Genomic DNA, 17,657 nt, shown 5'->3' with positions numbered 1-17,657 from the left:
GAAAAACCATAGCTTTGACTATATAGACCTTTGTCAGCAAAGTGATATCTCTGTTTTGGAATATGCTGTCTAGGTCTGTCATTACTTTTCTTCCAAGGAGCAAGTGTCTTTTACTTTCATGGCTGCAGTCACCATCCACAGTGATTTTTGAGCCCAAGAAATTAAATATCTGCCACTGTTTCTATTTTTCCCCATTTGCCATGAAATGATGGGACCAGATGCCATGATCTTAGTTTTTTTAATGTTGAGTTTTAAGCAGCACTTTACCCCAGCAATGCTAGGCTAAAACCATTCTGACTTTGGACCCAGAAATAGTGTGTAAAATAGCAGCAGCTCAACCTAGGTAATGGCCATTCAAAGCCACAACTAGGAATACAGTGTTAGGTCCAAAGAAATAGCAGCATTTCCCTAGTTATGGCCAGACAAAGCACTGACTTAGTACCAGGGGGCAAGGCACAGAGCAACAGTTCCAATCTCGTAGAGGTCAAAGCACTATGACATCTCATCCATGGCAAGCAGGGTACAGGAGTGATGGGGCCACAAGGCCAGGTCTCACCATAGTGACATTTTCAGCCTCAGGAAAGATCCAAAAGCAAGGACTCTGAGCAGCTCTGTCAAATGGAATCAGTGCTGGTGAAGACTGTGGAAGTCCTCAACAGGTAAAATCTGCACAAGTCTATGATGGTGAGACTTACTAGGATTCTCTTGCTGTCCTTTTCCCCATGGGATGAAATCCCTTTGAAGGAATCTCTGCTGGTTCCAAGTTCCTCTGAACTAGAGGATAGGATAATGGAGGTAAAATCTTTCCAAGCTTTTCTGCACAGTCATCCTCAGGTTTTGCAATCTGCAGAGCTTCTGAAACTTCTTCATTGTAGTCCAGAACTTTCCCAAAGTAAATTACATTAGTTTATAAGTGTTCATTTATTTGTTTTTGTTGTTTTTGTAAGGTATACAAGGGTCAGAAATTCCTAAGTTTCCATCTTGTTGCTGTCTCCTTATCTCTAATTCCATGTCAAGGAGACTGCAGATAGGAGAAACTCTCATTTGCTTTTGTTTTTACACTAGTCTTCTCTCTTACACAATATAATTGATCTGTATGTGCAAGGTCTTTGCTTTTTTGATGTGTGACAGCATTGAGAAAACAATATTAAACACATTGTATAAACATGAACTATTCTACACTTTACCATTTCACTTGCTTTCCACAACTGCTGACAGCTCATACAAAGTCACTACTAGAGGTATAAGAGTTATAATTTAACATCCTGATCAATTTCTCCTTGGATATAAACATGAACGGTGGCAAAAGGATATAGTGATTTTTGAAAAGTTCTGCGTATGAAAATGATGACTATGAAATGGCTCTCGTTTCTGCTGCTGCTACAGCTGGCTTGCTACTTCAACTCTGGAAATTGCGGAAAGGTGCTGGTGTGGCCAGTGGAATATAGTCATTGGATAAACATAAAGACAATTCTTGATGAACTGGTCTCAAGGGGTCATGAGGTGACTGTTATGACATCTTCAGCTTCCATTTTTATTAATACCAGAAAAGAATTTGGTATCAAATTTGAGAATTTCCCTGTTTCTTTAACTAAAGATGATTTTGAGTATATCTTCAAGGATTTGCTTGATAAATGGACATATATGGAAAAAGATTCATTTTTTTCATATTTCTCAGCATTGCAAAGTTTATTTTGGAAATATTCTGATGTGACCATGAAGATGTGTAAAGAAGCTGTTTCAAACAAGAAACTTATAACAAAACTACAGGAATCAAGCTTTGATATCCTTCTTGCAGATGCCATTGGACCCTGTGGTGAACTGCTAGCTGAGATACTTAAAGTGCCTTTAGTGTATAGTCTCCGCTTCTCTCCTGGTTTTTCAATTGAAAAGTATAGTGGGGGCCTTTCACTCCCACCATCCTACGTACCTGTTATTATGTCAGAATTAAGTGATCAAATGACATTCATGGAGAGGGTAAAAAATATGATATATGTACTTTATTTTGACTTTTGGTTCCAGACATTTAATGAGAAGAAATGGAATCAATTTTACAGTGAAGTATTAGGTAAGTCATGTTTTTAATTGTTAGTGTGAAGTCCTAACTTTCCTAGTACCTTGGAAAATGAATTTGTATAAAGTCACAAAACTTTGTCTCATAAGTGCAATGACAAAATGAAAATATAAAATTATCTAATAAATATATTAAAATATTAAATTATAGAATAAGGTATAACCCTGTTGCCCATTACTTGTCCAGACACTCCAGGAAGTCATAAACCACAAATTTGAAGCACTTAGGTACTTTCCAAGCAGTTATATATCCATATAACTGAACTTCCTTTTTTAATGTAAAAAAAGTCACTAGAATCCTCGTAAAATGTCTCAATAAAAGAAGACAGATAAATTGAAATACACAAATATCTGTAGCACAAGTATCTAGGTAGCATTTAGAATTTTATTTTTCTCTTTGTGTACCTCAGCTTCTGTATTATGTTACATTGTATTATATAATGTGATATGATATGATATGATACAATATGATATTATATGCCATTGTTGTTGTTTAGTCATTAAGTTGGGTCCAACTGTTTGCAACCCCATGGACTGCAGCATGCCAGGCTCCTCCATCCATGGGACTCCCCAGGCAAGAATACTTGACTGGGTTGCCATTTCGTTCTCCAGGGTATTTTCCCAACTCAGAAGTTGAACCCATGACTCCTGCATTGACAGGTGGATGCTTTACCACTGAGCCACCAGGGAAGTCATGTACTATACACGTACATGTTTATTTGCTTTACCAGATTACAGACACTTTCAAATATCTTTGACTATATCATTCCAAGCTCTTTTCAAAACATTAGCTAATGTATTCACATGACAATATTATCATTTCATCTAAATCTTGGTTTTGTTTTGTTTTGTTTTGTTTTGTTTTTTGCTTTTCATTGTAGGAAGACAGACTACATTATCAGAGACAATGAGAAAAGCTGAAATGTGGCTCATTCGAACCTACTGGGATTTTCAATTTCCTCACCCACTACTACCAAATTTTGAATTTGTTGGAGGCCTTCACTGCAAACCTGCCAAACCCCTGCCTAAGGTTGCCTATTCCTTTTTATTTTCTTTTGTTTACATTGCATTTTTGATACTAATAATCCTACATTCTTTATTTAGAATGCTCAGTTACAATGAGAGAGATGTGAGATGCTAGATAATGTGACTTGCCAATTAGAAACTCATTTATTTATCTCTATAGCAACATAAGTATCTAAATTTCAGTATCAATACAGAATAAAGTGGGATCAGTGGGAGAATTTGAGAATATGGCAGTAAAAATATGACCTTCATTATTCAGCACATTATAAAGAATGATATTTAGAAGAATTATAAAATAAAAAGAATAATTTTTAAAATGACTAGCATATTCTAGAAATAAGTGCTAATATGCAGAGAAATGGTGTAGATACAGCTTCTGCCACCTGCCACTCTACTGGAAACATTGAATACCAATAAGTAAAATAAAACTGTGTGAAAATTGTTATAATAAGGGAAGACCACAATAATAAGGAAACATCCAGCATGAATTATAGAAAGTGTCTGAAGCAGTATCTGAAGCACTGATATTAAGATTGAGATCTGAAGGATGTTCAGGAATAAGTAGAAGGGATAGGGCAGGTATAGAGGAAGACTCAAAAGGAAAGCTGGTAGTATTTTAATGACAGTACCAAAGAAGTCCAAGATTAGTTGAAATGTGAAGAGACTGAGTAAAGAGACAGATGATGATGACAGAGAGGTGAGTTAGAGACAAGTAACCAAGAAACAACCGACTGGTTCCAGATAGGAAAAGGAGTACATCAAGGCTGTATATTGTCACCCTGCTTATTTAACTTATGTGCAGAGTACATCATGAAAAATGCTGGGCTGGATGAAGCACATGCTGGAATCAAGATTGCTGGGAGAAATATCAATAACCTCAGATATGCAGCTGACACCACACTTATGGAAGAAAGGAAGAAGAACTAAAGAGCCTCTTGATGAGAGTCAAAGAGGAGAGTAAAAAGTTGGTTTAAAGCTCAACATTCGGAAAACTAAGATCATGGCATCTGGTCCCATCACATCATGGCAAATAGATGGGGAAACAGTGGCAGACTTTATTTGGGGGGGGGGCTTCAAAATCACTGCAGATGGTGACTGCAGCCATGAAATTATTAAAAGATGCTTACTCCTTGGAAGAAAAGTTATGACCAGCCTAGACAGTATATTGAAAAGCAGAGACATTACTTTGTTAACAAAGTTCCGTCTAGTCAAGGTTTTTCCAGTAGTCATGTATAGACATGAGAGTCGAACTATAAAGAAAGCTGAGCACTGGAGAATTGATGCTTTTGAACTGTGGTGTTGGAGAAGATTCTTGAGAGTCCCTTGGACTGCAAGGAGATCCAACCAGTCCATCCTAAAGGAAATAAGTCCTGAATGTTCATTGGAAGGACTGATGTTGAAGTTGAAACTCCAATACTTTGGCCACCTGATGCGGAGAGCTGACTCATTTGAAAAGACCCTGATGCTGGAAAAGATTGAGGGCAGGAGGAGAAGCGGATGACAGAGGATGAGATGGTTGGATGACATCACCGACTCAATAGACACCCGTTTGGGTGGACTCCGGGAGTTGGTGATGGACAGGGAGGCCTGGCATGCTACAGTCTGTGGGGTCACAAAGAGTCGGACAGGACTGAGTAACTGAACTGACTGAAGCATCTAGTAGGAGCATTAGGAAGAAAACTAAACAGGTAAAAAGAAGGAGAGAGATGATCACATTACCAAAAAAATCACACACAGGATTTAGTCACTGGGTTGCCTTGTAAAGGGGCAAGAGTGGAAAGGGACACCATTTAGCAGTTTGTTGTGAATTACAGGCAACAATGATGCAAAACTAGACTATGATATTCATAGAGATATGACCACACTAATTCTTATAATAGAATCAACTTCATATTGATGTGGGGAAAAATATTTGTTAGTATGAAACAAACGCCTCTGGCACTTATTCAGTGAGTCAAAAGAAATATTAACTACAGTAATCATTTTCATTTTGTTGCTATTCCATACTGTCAATAACCCAATGTGTACCAGTCACTTGGATCTAATTTCTAAACTAAAGGAAACTGGTTTTCCAATGCATCAAGATTATATCAATATAATCTAGCAAAGTCCTAGGAAGTATATATCCCAAGGAGTTGTTTAAAAGTGAGTTTTTTAATTAAAAAATAAAAGTAATTAAATGGGTTAAAGCGTCTGCCTGCAATGCGGGAGACTCGGGTTCGATCCCTGGGTCGGGAAGATCCCCTGGAGAAGGAAATGGCAATCCACTCCAGTATTCTTGCCTGGAGAATCCCATGGACGGAGAAGCCTAGTAGGTTACAGTCCACGGGGTCGCAAAGAGTCGGACACGACTAAGCGACTTTACCACCATCAGCATCACCACATATAATAAAATTTAAGTTAAAATATAATTTAAAACATTTAATTTAAAAGTTTTTAATGTTAAAAATTTTTTTTAAGATTTGGCTATCAGATAACCAAGATGAAATGCTAAAATTCTTTTCAAAGGATTGCAGCTCTTCACCAGTGCTCTAGCTAAAAAAGACCATTCTTCAACAATATAAACGTATGACTTAACAGTTTTTTACAGTCAAATTCAGCACTTCCTACATTTAAACATTTAAATCATATCAACATTTAAACCATTCTTCATTTGCAGTCCCAGGGCTTTACAATTTACAGATTAAAAAAGAGCACTACGTTTATTAGGCCAACTGTTTTGTGTATACACCTACGCTAAAGAAAAGCTCAGTAAAGCTCCCTTTAAGAATGTGCATTTCAACATAATAGCTAAGAGAATGAGCACAGGAAAAATATAAACTGCATGTAGAAGAACCATAAATTCTGCACAGACCCTAAAGAGCAAATAATTTGCATCTCTTGAATCTGAAAACTTCCCATACTTTAAAATTACAAAGAATTCCTTATGAAGGTAAGCAAGAATCTAATCTGTATTAAATTGATATGATCTCATTTAAATTGACTTAAGACATAAATGGATTTCCCTGGTGGCTCAGAGGTTAAAGTGTCTGCCTGGAATGCAGGAGACCAGGGTTCGATCCCTGGGTTGGGAAGATCCCCTGGAGAAGGAAATGGCAACCCACTCCAGTACTCTTGCCTGGAGAATCCCATGAAGGAAGGAGCCTGGTAGGCTACAGTTCAAAAGAGTTGGACACGACTGAGTGACTTCACTTTCACTTTCAAGATGTAAATAGGAAGAAACAATCTTTAGCTAATTACTTTGTGATCTCTTAAGAGTTCCTTTTGTCTTCCCCTTGCTGGTGAAAAAATTAAATTGATATTTTTTTTTAAATAAAGCTCAGTCTCCCTGTGAATTGCCAATCATTTGCAACTTTCATAATATTCAAAGACTGAGATGCGATTAGTGAAGTTCTGAGCTAACAAATCCTAATTTTTACACCCATGGCAGATTCATGTTGATGTATGGCAAAACCAATACAGTATTGTAAAGTAAAATTTAAAAAAAAAAAAAGATTTTCCCATTCTAATTTCAGGAATAGTGTTAGTGTTATAGTAGTAGTAGTGATACTGTTTTATAGTGATATATAATACATAGATACATAATATATAGATAGTGATAGAGTATACCCAGGGACGGCGGAGCCTGGTGGGCTGCCGTCTATGGGGTCGCACAGAGTGGGACACGACTGAAGCGACTTAGCAGCAGCAGCAGCAGCAGCAATGATAGTGTTAGTAGGAGGGGAGGGAAGGGGGAGAGGAATAAGAAAAAAGAAAAGATTAATAGTAGGATAGTGATAACTAATTAATAGCAGCTGTTGTTATTAAGTTGAAAACAAGATTTAAATCCAAGTCAATGATTGTGAAGATTTCATTATATAAAGAAACTATTCCATCAAACTCCTAACTTTTCCATTCATTATTAGAATCTCAGAAAATTTCTGTAATTTTTTTTATAAAGCCCACTTTACCATGATATATGATATTTTTATTTTAAATTTATTTAAAGTGACAAAAGAATTAGGAAACAATTCTAAGTGAATACAGCTTCTCCAGGAACTGTGTTTAGTTTGATGGGGACTACTCAAAAAGTGACCAGATCTCTGCTGCAGAAAGCCCTGAGGTGCTTCTCGCACTGTGGAAAAGGGAAACTCGCTCCCTGGGAAACTCAGTGAGGTAATGATGATGATGGTCCCTCAAAGCCATTTCACATAGCACATCCTACTGTGACATCAATTACACAAAATGAGTTTATGGCAAAGGATGTCATATGTAAACAAAACCAGCGATAGGGTTATTCAAATATGTGAGTACAGAAGTACACATCTGGGTTATAAAAGATCTCATAGTATGAGACTGTTGGATTATAAATAGTCCTCATCAGACTGTTTCACAGAAACTTCAAACTACAATGCCAGACTCCTCACTGTCACTGATAAGTAGTATATAGAGAGTTAGGAAAACTGTGACAAAGTTTAAAATAAGGATTATAGAGCTACAGAATGACAGACATAATTCTAATCATAATATTTTTTCAGTGCTAATAGCCATGGAAATGAAATATGAATGAATATGCTAAAATAATTCTGCATGGAAAAAAACAATTTAGTGTAACTATAATAAAAAATAAGGGTGAGATAAATCCTGGAGTATAGCTTTTTTCCAAGAATCTATGTTAGTAATTAATAATATTGTAGATGAAGAGTCTGAGTCTAAGAGTAGTCTTAGTCTAAACAGCAATTGTTTAAAAGCATCTCCTCATCACTGTTGGCTAAGATGGTAAAGAATCCACCTGCAATGCTGGAGACCTGGGTTCAGTCCTGGGTTGGGAAGACCCCTTGGAGGAGGGCATGGCAAACCACTCCAGTATTCTGGCCTGGAGAATTCCCATGGACAGAGAAGCCTGGTGGGCTACAGTCCTTAGGATTGCAAAGAGTCTCATCACTACTGTGTACTGGCTCTATCTCACTTCTTGCTTGTACATACACACAAGTGCACAAATAAACACAATAGAAAAAATTGACCTCATATGACACATCTCCTTCCAAAGGACCTCGGAAATTAGGTCTGGTAGAAAAAATTAAAAAAAAAAAAACCATTACTTAAAACATTACGGAGTTTCCTCAAAAAATAAATGTCCATATGATCCAGCAATTCCTCTTCTGGGCATATATCCAAAAAGAATTGAAATGAGGATCTCAATGAGTTATTTGCACACCATGAGCATGAGCACTATCCACTAGAGCCAAAGGAGTGAAGCAACTCAAGTGTCCGTCAACAGATAAATCCATAAACAAAATGTGGTATTTAGAAACAATAAAACATTATTCAGCCATTAAAAGTAAATATGACACATGGCACACCATGGGTGAACTTTAAATGAAATAAGACAGTCCAAAAAGTCAAATACCAAATAATTCAACTTATACAAGGTATCTAGACTAATCAAATTTGTAGAAACATAGAGAGCACTGAAGTTTACCAGAGGCTGGAAAAGGAGGAAAATGGAGTTTCTTAGTGGGATCAGACTTTCAATCTTTCAAGATGAAGACTTCTGGAGACGGATTGCACAACATGAATATACTTAACACTACTGAATCATATGGGATTCCCTGGTAGCTCATCTGATAAAGAATCTGCCTGCAATGCAGGAGACAATCCAGGGTTCAATCCCTGGATCAGGAAGATCCCCCTGGAGAATGGAATGGCAACCCACTTCAGTATTCTTGCCTGGAGAATTCCATGGACAGAGGAACCTGGCAGGATACAGTCCATGGGGTCACAGTCAGACATGACTGAGTGACTAACACTTGACTAACACTTGACTTGACTTGACTGAATCGTTTAGGAGTGATTAAGATGGCAAATTTATCTTATGTGTATTTTACTACACTTTTTAAAAAGCCACTACTCTAATAATTCTTCAAAAGATTAGATTTTCTCTCCCTGGAAAATCCCATGGATGGAGGAGCCTGGTAGGCTGCAGTCCGTGGGGTCGCGAAGAGTCGGACACGACTGAGCGACTTCCCTTTCACTTTTCACTTTCATGCATTGGAGAAGGACATGGCAACCCACTTCAGTGTTCTTGCCTGGAGAATCCCAGGGACAGGGGAGCCTGGTGGGTGGCTGTCTATGGGGTCGCACAGAGTCGGACACGACTGAAGCGACTTAGCAGCAACAGCAGCAGGGACCCTTTAAGTAATGTGTGCTATGTTGTTGCTCTTTTGTGATGGAGCAAATTCTTTTTTATAGGAAATGGAAGAGTTTGTCCAGAGCTCGGGAGAAAATGGTATTGTGGTGTTTACTTTGGGGTCGATGATCACTAACATGACAGAAGAAAGAGCCAATACAATTGCATCAGCCCTTGCCCAGATTCCACAGAAGGTACATATAGTAATTTTAAAGTGTCAACTATTTAATGGGTCTCTTAAATAATTAAAAGATCTGATTACAAATATATCCTAGAAGAAAAATAAACTATTATGATAGCTCCAACTTATCTCAAAATAAACTTGTAGATTATTAGTAATTTGCCACTAATATTTTGACAATAGAATCAAGACCATCTAACAATTTTTAAATAGTTATATTTGTCAAGGAAAATCTCATTTGTCTATGGCATCATGTGTGAAATCTGATTGCCAGCCATACTTGATTTAACATAACAATTAAGTATGTAAAATGTGTGCATACCTGTTCAGGCCAATGCATTAGTAGTTTTTACTTAAAATCTCTGATCTTTATTTCCTTATCTGTCATACACAAGACATTTATCTAGATGCCTTTAAACCTCTACAAAATTCTAATGCTAGAACTGTGAAATTTAAGTTATGGAATAAGGTATTTCCTTTACTCTAACAGGTGTTATGGAGATACAGTGGCAAAAAACCGGACACCTTAGGACCTAACACTCGGCTGTATGACTGGATCCCCCAGAATGACCTTCTTGGTGAGACTTGGTAGAACAAATATTGAAAACAAGAATAACAGCTGAGCAGACTGATAGTGCTTCAACATGAAACAAACTTATTGAGTATTTACTTTTGAAAAACTCAAAAAGAAAAAGTTGCTTCCTCATTGTTATTTCCAGCCTTAGGAGAAAAAAAAAAAAGAAAATATAAAAATTCTCATTTCATTACACACAATTAATTTCTTATGGCCCAAATCAAATATCTTTATTTTAACTGTAATTACTTTTCACAGTGAAATTGTAAATAACTTTGTGGATTGTTGTTCTGTCTCTGAACATTCTCTTTACACTTGTCTGCTCTATAGGGATATTTTATTTTATTTTTTATTCTTTTATTTTACTTTATTTTACTTTACAATACTGTATTCGTTTTGCCATACATCAACATGAATGCACCATGGGTGTATACGTGTTCGCAATCCTGAACCCCCCTCCCACCTCCCTCCCAGTGCTATCTCTCTGGGCCATCCCAGTGCACCAGCGCCAAGTATCCTGTATCCTGCATCGAACCTAGACTGGCAATTCATTTCTTATATGATATTATACATGTTTCAATAATATTCTTCCAAATCATCCCACCCTCTCCCTCTCCCACAGAGTCCAAGAGACTATTCCATACATCTGTGTCTCTTCTGCTGTCTCACATACAGGGTTATCATTACCATCTTTCTAAATTCCATATATATGTGTTAGTATGCTGTATTGGTGTTTTTCTTTCTTTCTTACTTCACTCTGTATAATCAGCTCCAGTTTCATCCATCTCATTCTAACTGATTCAAATGTATTCTTTTTAATGGCTGAGTAACACTCCATTGTGTATATGTACCACAGCTTTCTTATCCATTCATCTGCTGATGGACATCTAGGTTGCTTCCATGTCCTGGCTATTATAAACAGTGCTGTGATGAACATTGGGGTACATGTATCTCTTTCAATTCTGGTTTCCTTGGTGTGTATGCCCAGAAGTGGGATTGCTGGGTCATAAGGCAGTTCTATTTCTAGTTTTTTAAGGAATCTCCACACTGTTCTCCATAGTGGCTGTACTAGTTTGCATTCCCACCAACAGTGTAAGAGGGTTCCCTTTTCTCCACACCCTCTCCAGCATTTATTGCTTGTAGAATTTTGGATCGCAGCCATTCTGACTGGGGTGAAATGGCACCTCATTGTGGTTTTGATTTGCATTTCTTTAATAATGAGTGATGTTGAGCATTTTTTCATGTGTTTGTTAGCCATCTGTATGTCTTCTTTGGAGAAATGTCTATTTAGTTCTTTGGCGCATTTTTTGATTGGGTCGTTTATTTTTCTGGAATTGAGCTGCAGGAGTTGCTTGTATATTTTTGAGATTAGTTGTTTGTCAGTTGCTTCATTTGCCATCATTTTCTCCCATTCTGAAGGCTGTCTTTTCACCTTGCTTCAACACACAGAAATCCGTTTCATTCCTATACACTAATAATGAGAAAGTAGAAAAAGAAATTAAGGAAACAATTCCATTCACCATTGCAATGAAAAGAATAAAATAGTTAGGAGTATATCTACCTAAAGAAACTAAAGACCTATATATAGAAAACTATAAAACACTGATGAAAGAAATCAAAGAGGACACTAATAGATGGAGAAATATACCATGTTCATGGATTGGAAGAATCAATATAGTAAAAATGAGCATACTACCCAAAGCAATCTACAGATTCAATGCAATCCCTATCAAGCTACCAGCAGTATTTTTCACAGAGCTAGAACAAATAATTTCACAATTTGTATGGAAATACAAAAAGCCTCAAATAGCCAAAGCAATCTTGAGAAAGAAGAATGGAACTGGAGGAATCAACATGCCTGACTTCAGACTCTACTACAAAGCCACAGTCATCAAGACAGTATAGTACTGGCACAAAGACAGAAATATAGATCAATGGAACAAAATAGAAAGCACAGAGATAAATCCACACACCTATGGACACCTTGTCTTCAACAAAGGAGGCAAGAATATACAATGGAGTAAAGATAATCTCTTTAAAAAGTGGTACTGGGAAAACTGGTCAACCACTTGTAAAAGAATGAAACTAGAACACTTTCTAACACCATACACAAAAATAAACTCAAAATGGATTAAAGATCTAAACATAAGACCAGAAACTATAAAACTCCTAGAAGAGAACATAGGCAAAACACTTTCTGACATAAATCACATCAGGATCCTCTATGACCCACCTCCCAGAATACTGGAAATAAAAGCAAAAATAAACAAATGGGATCTAATTAAAATTAAAAGCTTCTGCACAACAAAGGAATCTATAGGGATATTTTAAATGCTACTAAAACATAAGAGCTCATCTTTTATTACCAGTAGTTTTCTATTTTCTATAATAAATGTATAATATCATATATGAAATGAATCGCCGGTCCAGGTTCGATGCATGATACTGGATGGTTAGGACTGGTGCACTGAGATGACCCAGAGGGATGGTACGGGGAGGGAGGAGGGAGGGGGGTTCAGGATGGGGAACATGTGTATACCTGTGGCAGATTCATGTTGATGTATGGCAAAACCAATACAATATTGTAAAATAATTAACTCCAATTAAAATAAATAAATTTAAAAAAAAGAAATAAAAAGAGGAACTGGAAAAAATATATATATAATCTTATTTTATAACAGTGTCTTGTTGGTTACCTATTTTAAATATAGCATTGTGTACCTGTCAATCCAAATCCCCGTCTGTCCCTCCCCACCCCACACTTCCCCCCTGATAAGAATGAATTCATTCTCTAAGTCTGTGAGTCTGTTCCTGTTAAAAAATAACTTCATTTGTATCACATTTTTCTTGAAAAATTACACATTTATGATAAAATATAGATTTTCCATCCTTGGGTTCCAGGACCACTAGTATTACCCTTCCTTTGGACTTGACACCTTTCCTGTCAAACTAAATGTCTTCAAGATTTCTTTATAAACTATATTTCTGACATGCCTTCCCTGTTTGTTTTTTTTGATGTGATTGTTGTTCATGCGGTTTCTTTTACCCAGATGTTCTTTCAATTTGTTTACCTGCTAATCTTGAATTTATGAAGTTCAAGTGACAAAGCTCTTTTTTTAGGAAGCCTTCACTTAACCTCTCCAGCAGAATTAGTGAATTCTTGCTCAGAGTTCTGATAGCAATTTAAATGAATTTTCCTTTGTATAATCATCTGTTATCTAAAATACACTGTTTCTTTCAGTGCCTTCTAGTATTCATTTTATTTCTAAGACTCAGTTAATAATTTTACTGAAATTCATTCAATCCTAGGTCATCCAAAAACCAAAGCCTTTATAACTCATGGTGGAACCAATGGCATTTACGAGGCCATCTACCATGGAATCCCTATGGTGGGCATTCCTTTGTTTGCTGATCAACCTGATAACATCGCTCATATGAAGGCCAAAGGAACAGCTGTCAGCTTGGACTTCGAAAAAATGTCAACAAGAGATTTGCTTAATGCATTGAAAGAAGTCATTAATAATCCTTCGTGAGTATATATATATATATATATATGTATATGTACACGTGTATATATATATTACCATATACTATTTCTAGAGAAGTTCTCTTGGGAAGACATGAGAGGCAGCAAGGGGTTGTCACATAAAAACAGAGGATTAAGATTTGCTCAATGTTTTGAAAACAGTCAACAACAGCCTACTGTGTCACCTTAAGTTTTTTACATGGTTATAGGGAAAAGGTTTGTCAAAGGCTCAAGGATGGTGGATAAATTTTGAAGGAACTTATTAGATTGTGAAGAATCCCTCAAAGGTAACAAGGATGAAGAGGAAGAACAGAACAAAGCTAAAGTAGGGAACCATGAATGCTATGAAAACTCATCTGCATACTTTCTTTCAGCATGTAAAATCCACAAATGTTTTAAATTCTTCTAAGATGGTTTAATTTTAATAAATCACCATGACATAATTCATCTCAAATTCCCATTACATTTGGACTTTCCAGGTAGATCAGAAAGTAAAGAATCTGCTTGCAATGCAGGAGACCTGGGTTCAATCCCTGGGTCAGGAAGATCCCCTGAAGAAGTGGATAGCAGCCCACTCCAATATTCTTGCCTGGAGAATTTCATGGACAGAGGAGCCTGGGGGGTTACAGTTGGTGGGGTCGCACAGAGTCAGACATGACTGAACAGCTAACACTTGCACTTTGCACTTCTTTATAGTCTTTCCCTATTGTATTACAAAAATATTTCTGAATCCCTGCCGTCTTCTCAAAAACACAGTGCTTCCACTGTGTTTTTTACAGAACAGGCCTTCAATCTTTCCTAGCATCAGGGTCTTTTCTAATCAGTCTGCCCTTCGTATCAGGTGGCCAAAGTATTGAAGCTTCAGCTTCAGCATCAGTCCTTCCAGTGAATATTCAGGGTTGATGTCCTTTAAGATTGGCTGGCTTGATCTCCTTGCAGTACAAGGGACTCTCAAGAGTCTCCTCCAGCACCACAATTCAAAAACTTAAATTTTTTGGCCTTCAGTCTTCTTTATGGTCCAACTCTCACACTTGTACATGACTATGGAAAAACCATAACTTTTACTACACAGACCTTTGTTGGCAAAGTGATGTCTTCGCTTTTTAAAATGCTGTCTAAGTTTGTCATAGCTTTTCTTCCAAGGAGCAAACATCTTTTAATTTTGTGGTTGCAGTCACCATCCACAGTGAATTTGAAGCCCAAGAAAATAAAATCTGCCTTTTTTAAGTCACTGCTTTCACTTTGTCCCCTTCTATTTGCCTTGAAGTGATGGGCCCTGGTGCCATGATCTTAGTTTCTCGAGTGTTGAGTTTTAAATCAGCTTTTTCACTCTCCTCTTTTACCCTCATGAAGAGGCTCTTTAGTTCCTCTTCTCTTTCTGCCCTTAGAGTGGTAACCTCATCTGCATATATGAAGTTGTTGATGTTTCTCCTGACAATCTTGATTCCAGCTTGTAATTCATCTAGTCTGTCAATTCACATGATATTCTCAGCATAGAAGTTAAAAAAGCAGGGTGACAATATAGAGCCTTGAGATACTCCTTTCCCAGTTTTGAAGTAGTCCATTTTTCCATGTCTGGTTCTAACTATTGCTTACTGATCTGCATACAGTTTTCTTAGGAGATAGTAAGGTAGTCTGGTACTCCCATCTCTTTAAGAATTTTGCATTTTGTTGTGATCCACACAGTCAAAGCCTTTAGCGTAGTCAGTTAAGTAGAACTAGATGTTTTTCTGGAATTCACTTGCTTTCTCCGTGATAAAGCAAATGTTGGCAATTTGATCTCTGGTTCCTCTATCTTTTCTAAACCCAGATTGTACATCTGGAAGTCTTGGTTCACATTGCTGAAGTCCAGCTTCAGTTGGATTTTGGTTATAACCTTGCTAATATGTGAAACAAGCACAGCTGTATGGTAGTTTAAACATTCTTTGGCATTTCCCTTCTTTGGAATTGGAATGAAAACTGACTTTTTCTGTCCTGTGGCCACTGCTGAGTTTCCCAAATCTATTGACATATTGAGTGCAGCACTTTAACAGCATCATCTTTTAGGATTTTAAATAGTTCAGCTGAAATTCTATTATCTCCACTAGCTTTATTCATAGTAATGCTTCCTAAAGCCCACCTGATTTCACACTCTAGGCTCCCTGTAGCCTTTCCCTCTCCAGGGGATCTTCCCAACCCAGGGATCAAACCCAGGTCTCTCACTTTGCAGGCAGATTCTTTACCAGCTGAGCCACATGGGAAGCCCAAGAATACTGGAGTGGGTCAAATACTGGAGTGGGTAGCCTATCCCTTCTCCAGAGGATCTTCCTGACCCAGGAACCGAACCAGGGCAGACTCTTTACCAACTGAGCTATGAGGGAAGCCCAGGAATACCCCTAAGAATCAATGTGTTATTCCTCCAGATAATCAGAAAAGATACTATTCCTAACATTCCATTTGACAATGAAAAAAGCAGGCAGAGTTAAGATTCAAACCAAGGCACTTCACTTCCACACTTCTAAATATTACTCCACTAATATGACGTCAACATCAACTCCTGACCAGCACTGCCTGGACGTGTCCCTGAATCTCATCATGGATATGTCTCCTATTTCTGGATTATAATAGTATTTTAAAATCTACCCACTGAAGCTATTATCAACTCCTTACTGGATAGCTCAAACTTTGAACACTCAAAATATGTATTTCCTTTCTCTTTTCTGGCCTTTGGGATTTAATTCATTCATTCCTTAAGTTATAAATACTTCTCTTTTCAATTTTCTTTTTTCATAGATTGAAATCCTATGCATTTTATAAATCGTATTACATAAGCTAAGGTCTCTAATCAACTCTGAGGGAAACAATCTGTATTTCTTCCACTCTATGAAGCATTCAATTTTACCATCTAGAAAATGTGACATACTTATCTTTTCTAGTTCATTCTATAAACTGATGTCTATTTTATTTTTCTTCAGATACAAAGAGAATGTGATGTGGTTATCAACCATTCAACATGATCAGCCTATGAAGCCCCTTGACAGAGCAGTCTTCTGGATTGAGTTTGTCATGCGCCACAAAGGAGCTAAGCACCTGCGGTCAGCCGCCCACAACTTCACCTGGTACCAGTACCACTCTCTGGATGTGATTGGGTTCCTGCTAGCATGTGTGGCAACTGCTGCATTTGTCATCACAAAATGTTATCTATTTTGTTACCGAAAGTTTCTTAAAACAGGAAAGAAGAAGAGGGAGTAGCTGGATGTGAGGCCTGAAGCAAATATGCCCCATAGCTGGAACTCTTCTAGCTAATTCCAACAGGAAGGAATTAAGGCTCCCATCCTCCTGTGACAAAATGGCTGGTCTCAGTTTAGCACCTCAGATCAAAATTAGTTTTTAAGGGATTTTCTGTGCTTAAGAGTAGAAATCTGTCATGCCAGAGGAAGTCAAATAAAAATAAAACTCTATGACTATATATTGAAATTCATAGTTTTATTTTATTAATTTTGATTTTAATTCAAACATTATACAAAAAATTATTGAATATAACAATGTTTCACATATTGTGCACAGCAACAAGTTTACGCATAGTATCCATGTTATTTTGTAGATATCCAGAATAGTTTAATTTCATTTTGATGCAGAATTTTATAGTTTTATCTTGCTACAGAAACTGTACAATAATCAGAATTGTGTTGATTCACCTTTTTGTTTCATTTGTGAGACCAGTAACACTTCTTGCTTTTTAACTGTGCATCCAGCCTCACCATTACTTCTTACCTAAAGCCATGATGTAATATTTGCCTTCATCCAGTTTAACTCATTTCCCAGTGGAATGCTTGTGGAATTAGAAACATAGACTCTGCTACCTGATTCCTATTGAAAAAAAAAACTGAGATATTTGGGAAAATCTTTGATATTTTGACCTAATTATTTTTTCCTCATCATCTTTAAAAATAATCACCTTATCTCTTTTGCTTCGATATTCAGCCTTCAATAATGGATGTAGGTCTCAACTGTATATTAAGATAATATAATAAATGGTCTTACTGAATTTTCATTTTCTCAAAATGCACATGAATATATATGTATATAAACCTAGGCACATTATGAAGGACATAATAACAATGAGCAG

General features: G+C 37.0%; 1 protein-coding gene across 1 annotated transcript; it reads left to right on the top strand.

Annotated features, from left to right (window-relative positions):
- LOC102175204 (UDP-glucuronosyltransferase 2B4) lies at window positions 1,250-17,403 on the top strand. Its single transcript, XM_005701520.3, has 6 exons — window positions 1,250-2,068; window positions 2,955-3,103; window positions 9,331-9,462; window positions 9,940-10,027; window positions 13,333-13,552; window positions 16,504-17,403. Exons 1-6 carry the CDS (start codon window positions 1,339-1,341, stop codon window positions 16,778-16,780), a joined length of 1,596 nt encoding a protein of 531 aa, XP_005701577.1. The 5' UTR covers window positions 1,250-1,338; the 3' UTR covers window positions 16,781-17,403.

Source organism: Capra hircus, chromosome 6 (genome assembly GCF_001704415.2).
Source record: "Capra hircus breed San Clemente chromosome 6, ASM170441v1, whole genome shotgun sequence".
NCBI classification, from domain to species: Eukaryota; Metazoa; Chordata; class Mammalia; order Artiodactyla; family Bovidae; genus Capra; species Capra hircus.
This window is presented reverse-complemented; position numbering and strand designations above follow the sequence as displayed.

What these genes read in the sequence shown, in the direction of transcription:
- LOC102175204 (XM_005701520.3), top strand. Translation starts at nt 1,339, where the DNA reads ATGAAAATGATGACTATGAAATGGCTCTCGTTTCTGCTGCTGCTACAG. An exon ending in ATTTTACAGTGAAGTATTAG is followed by an intron (nt 2,069 to 2,954) that starts GTAAGTCATGTT and finishes TTTTCATTGTAG; the next exon opens with GAAGACAGACTACATTATCA. An exon ending in TTGCCCAGATTCCACAGAAG is followed by an intron (nt 9,463 to 9,939) that starts GTACATATAGTA and finishes TTACTCTAACAG; the next exon opens with GTGTTATGGAGATACAGTGG.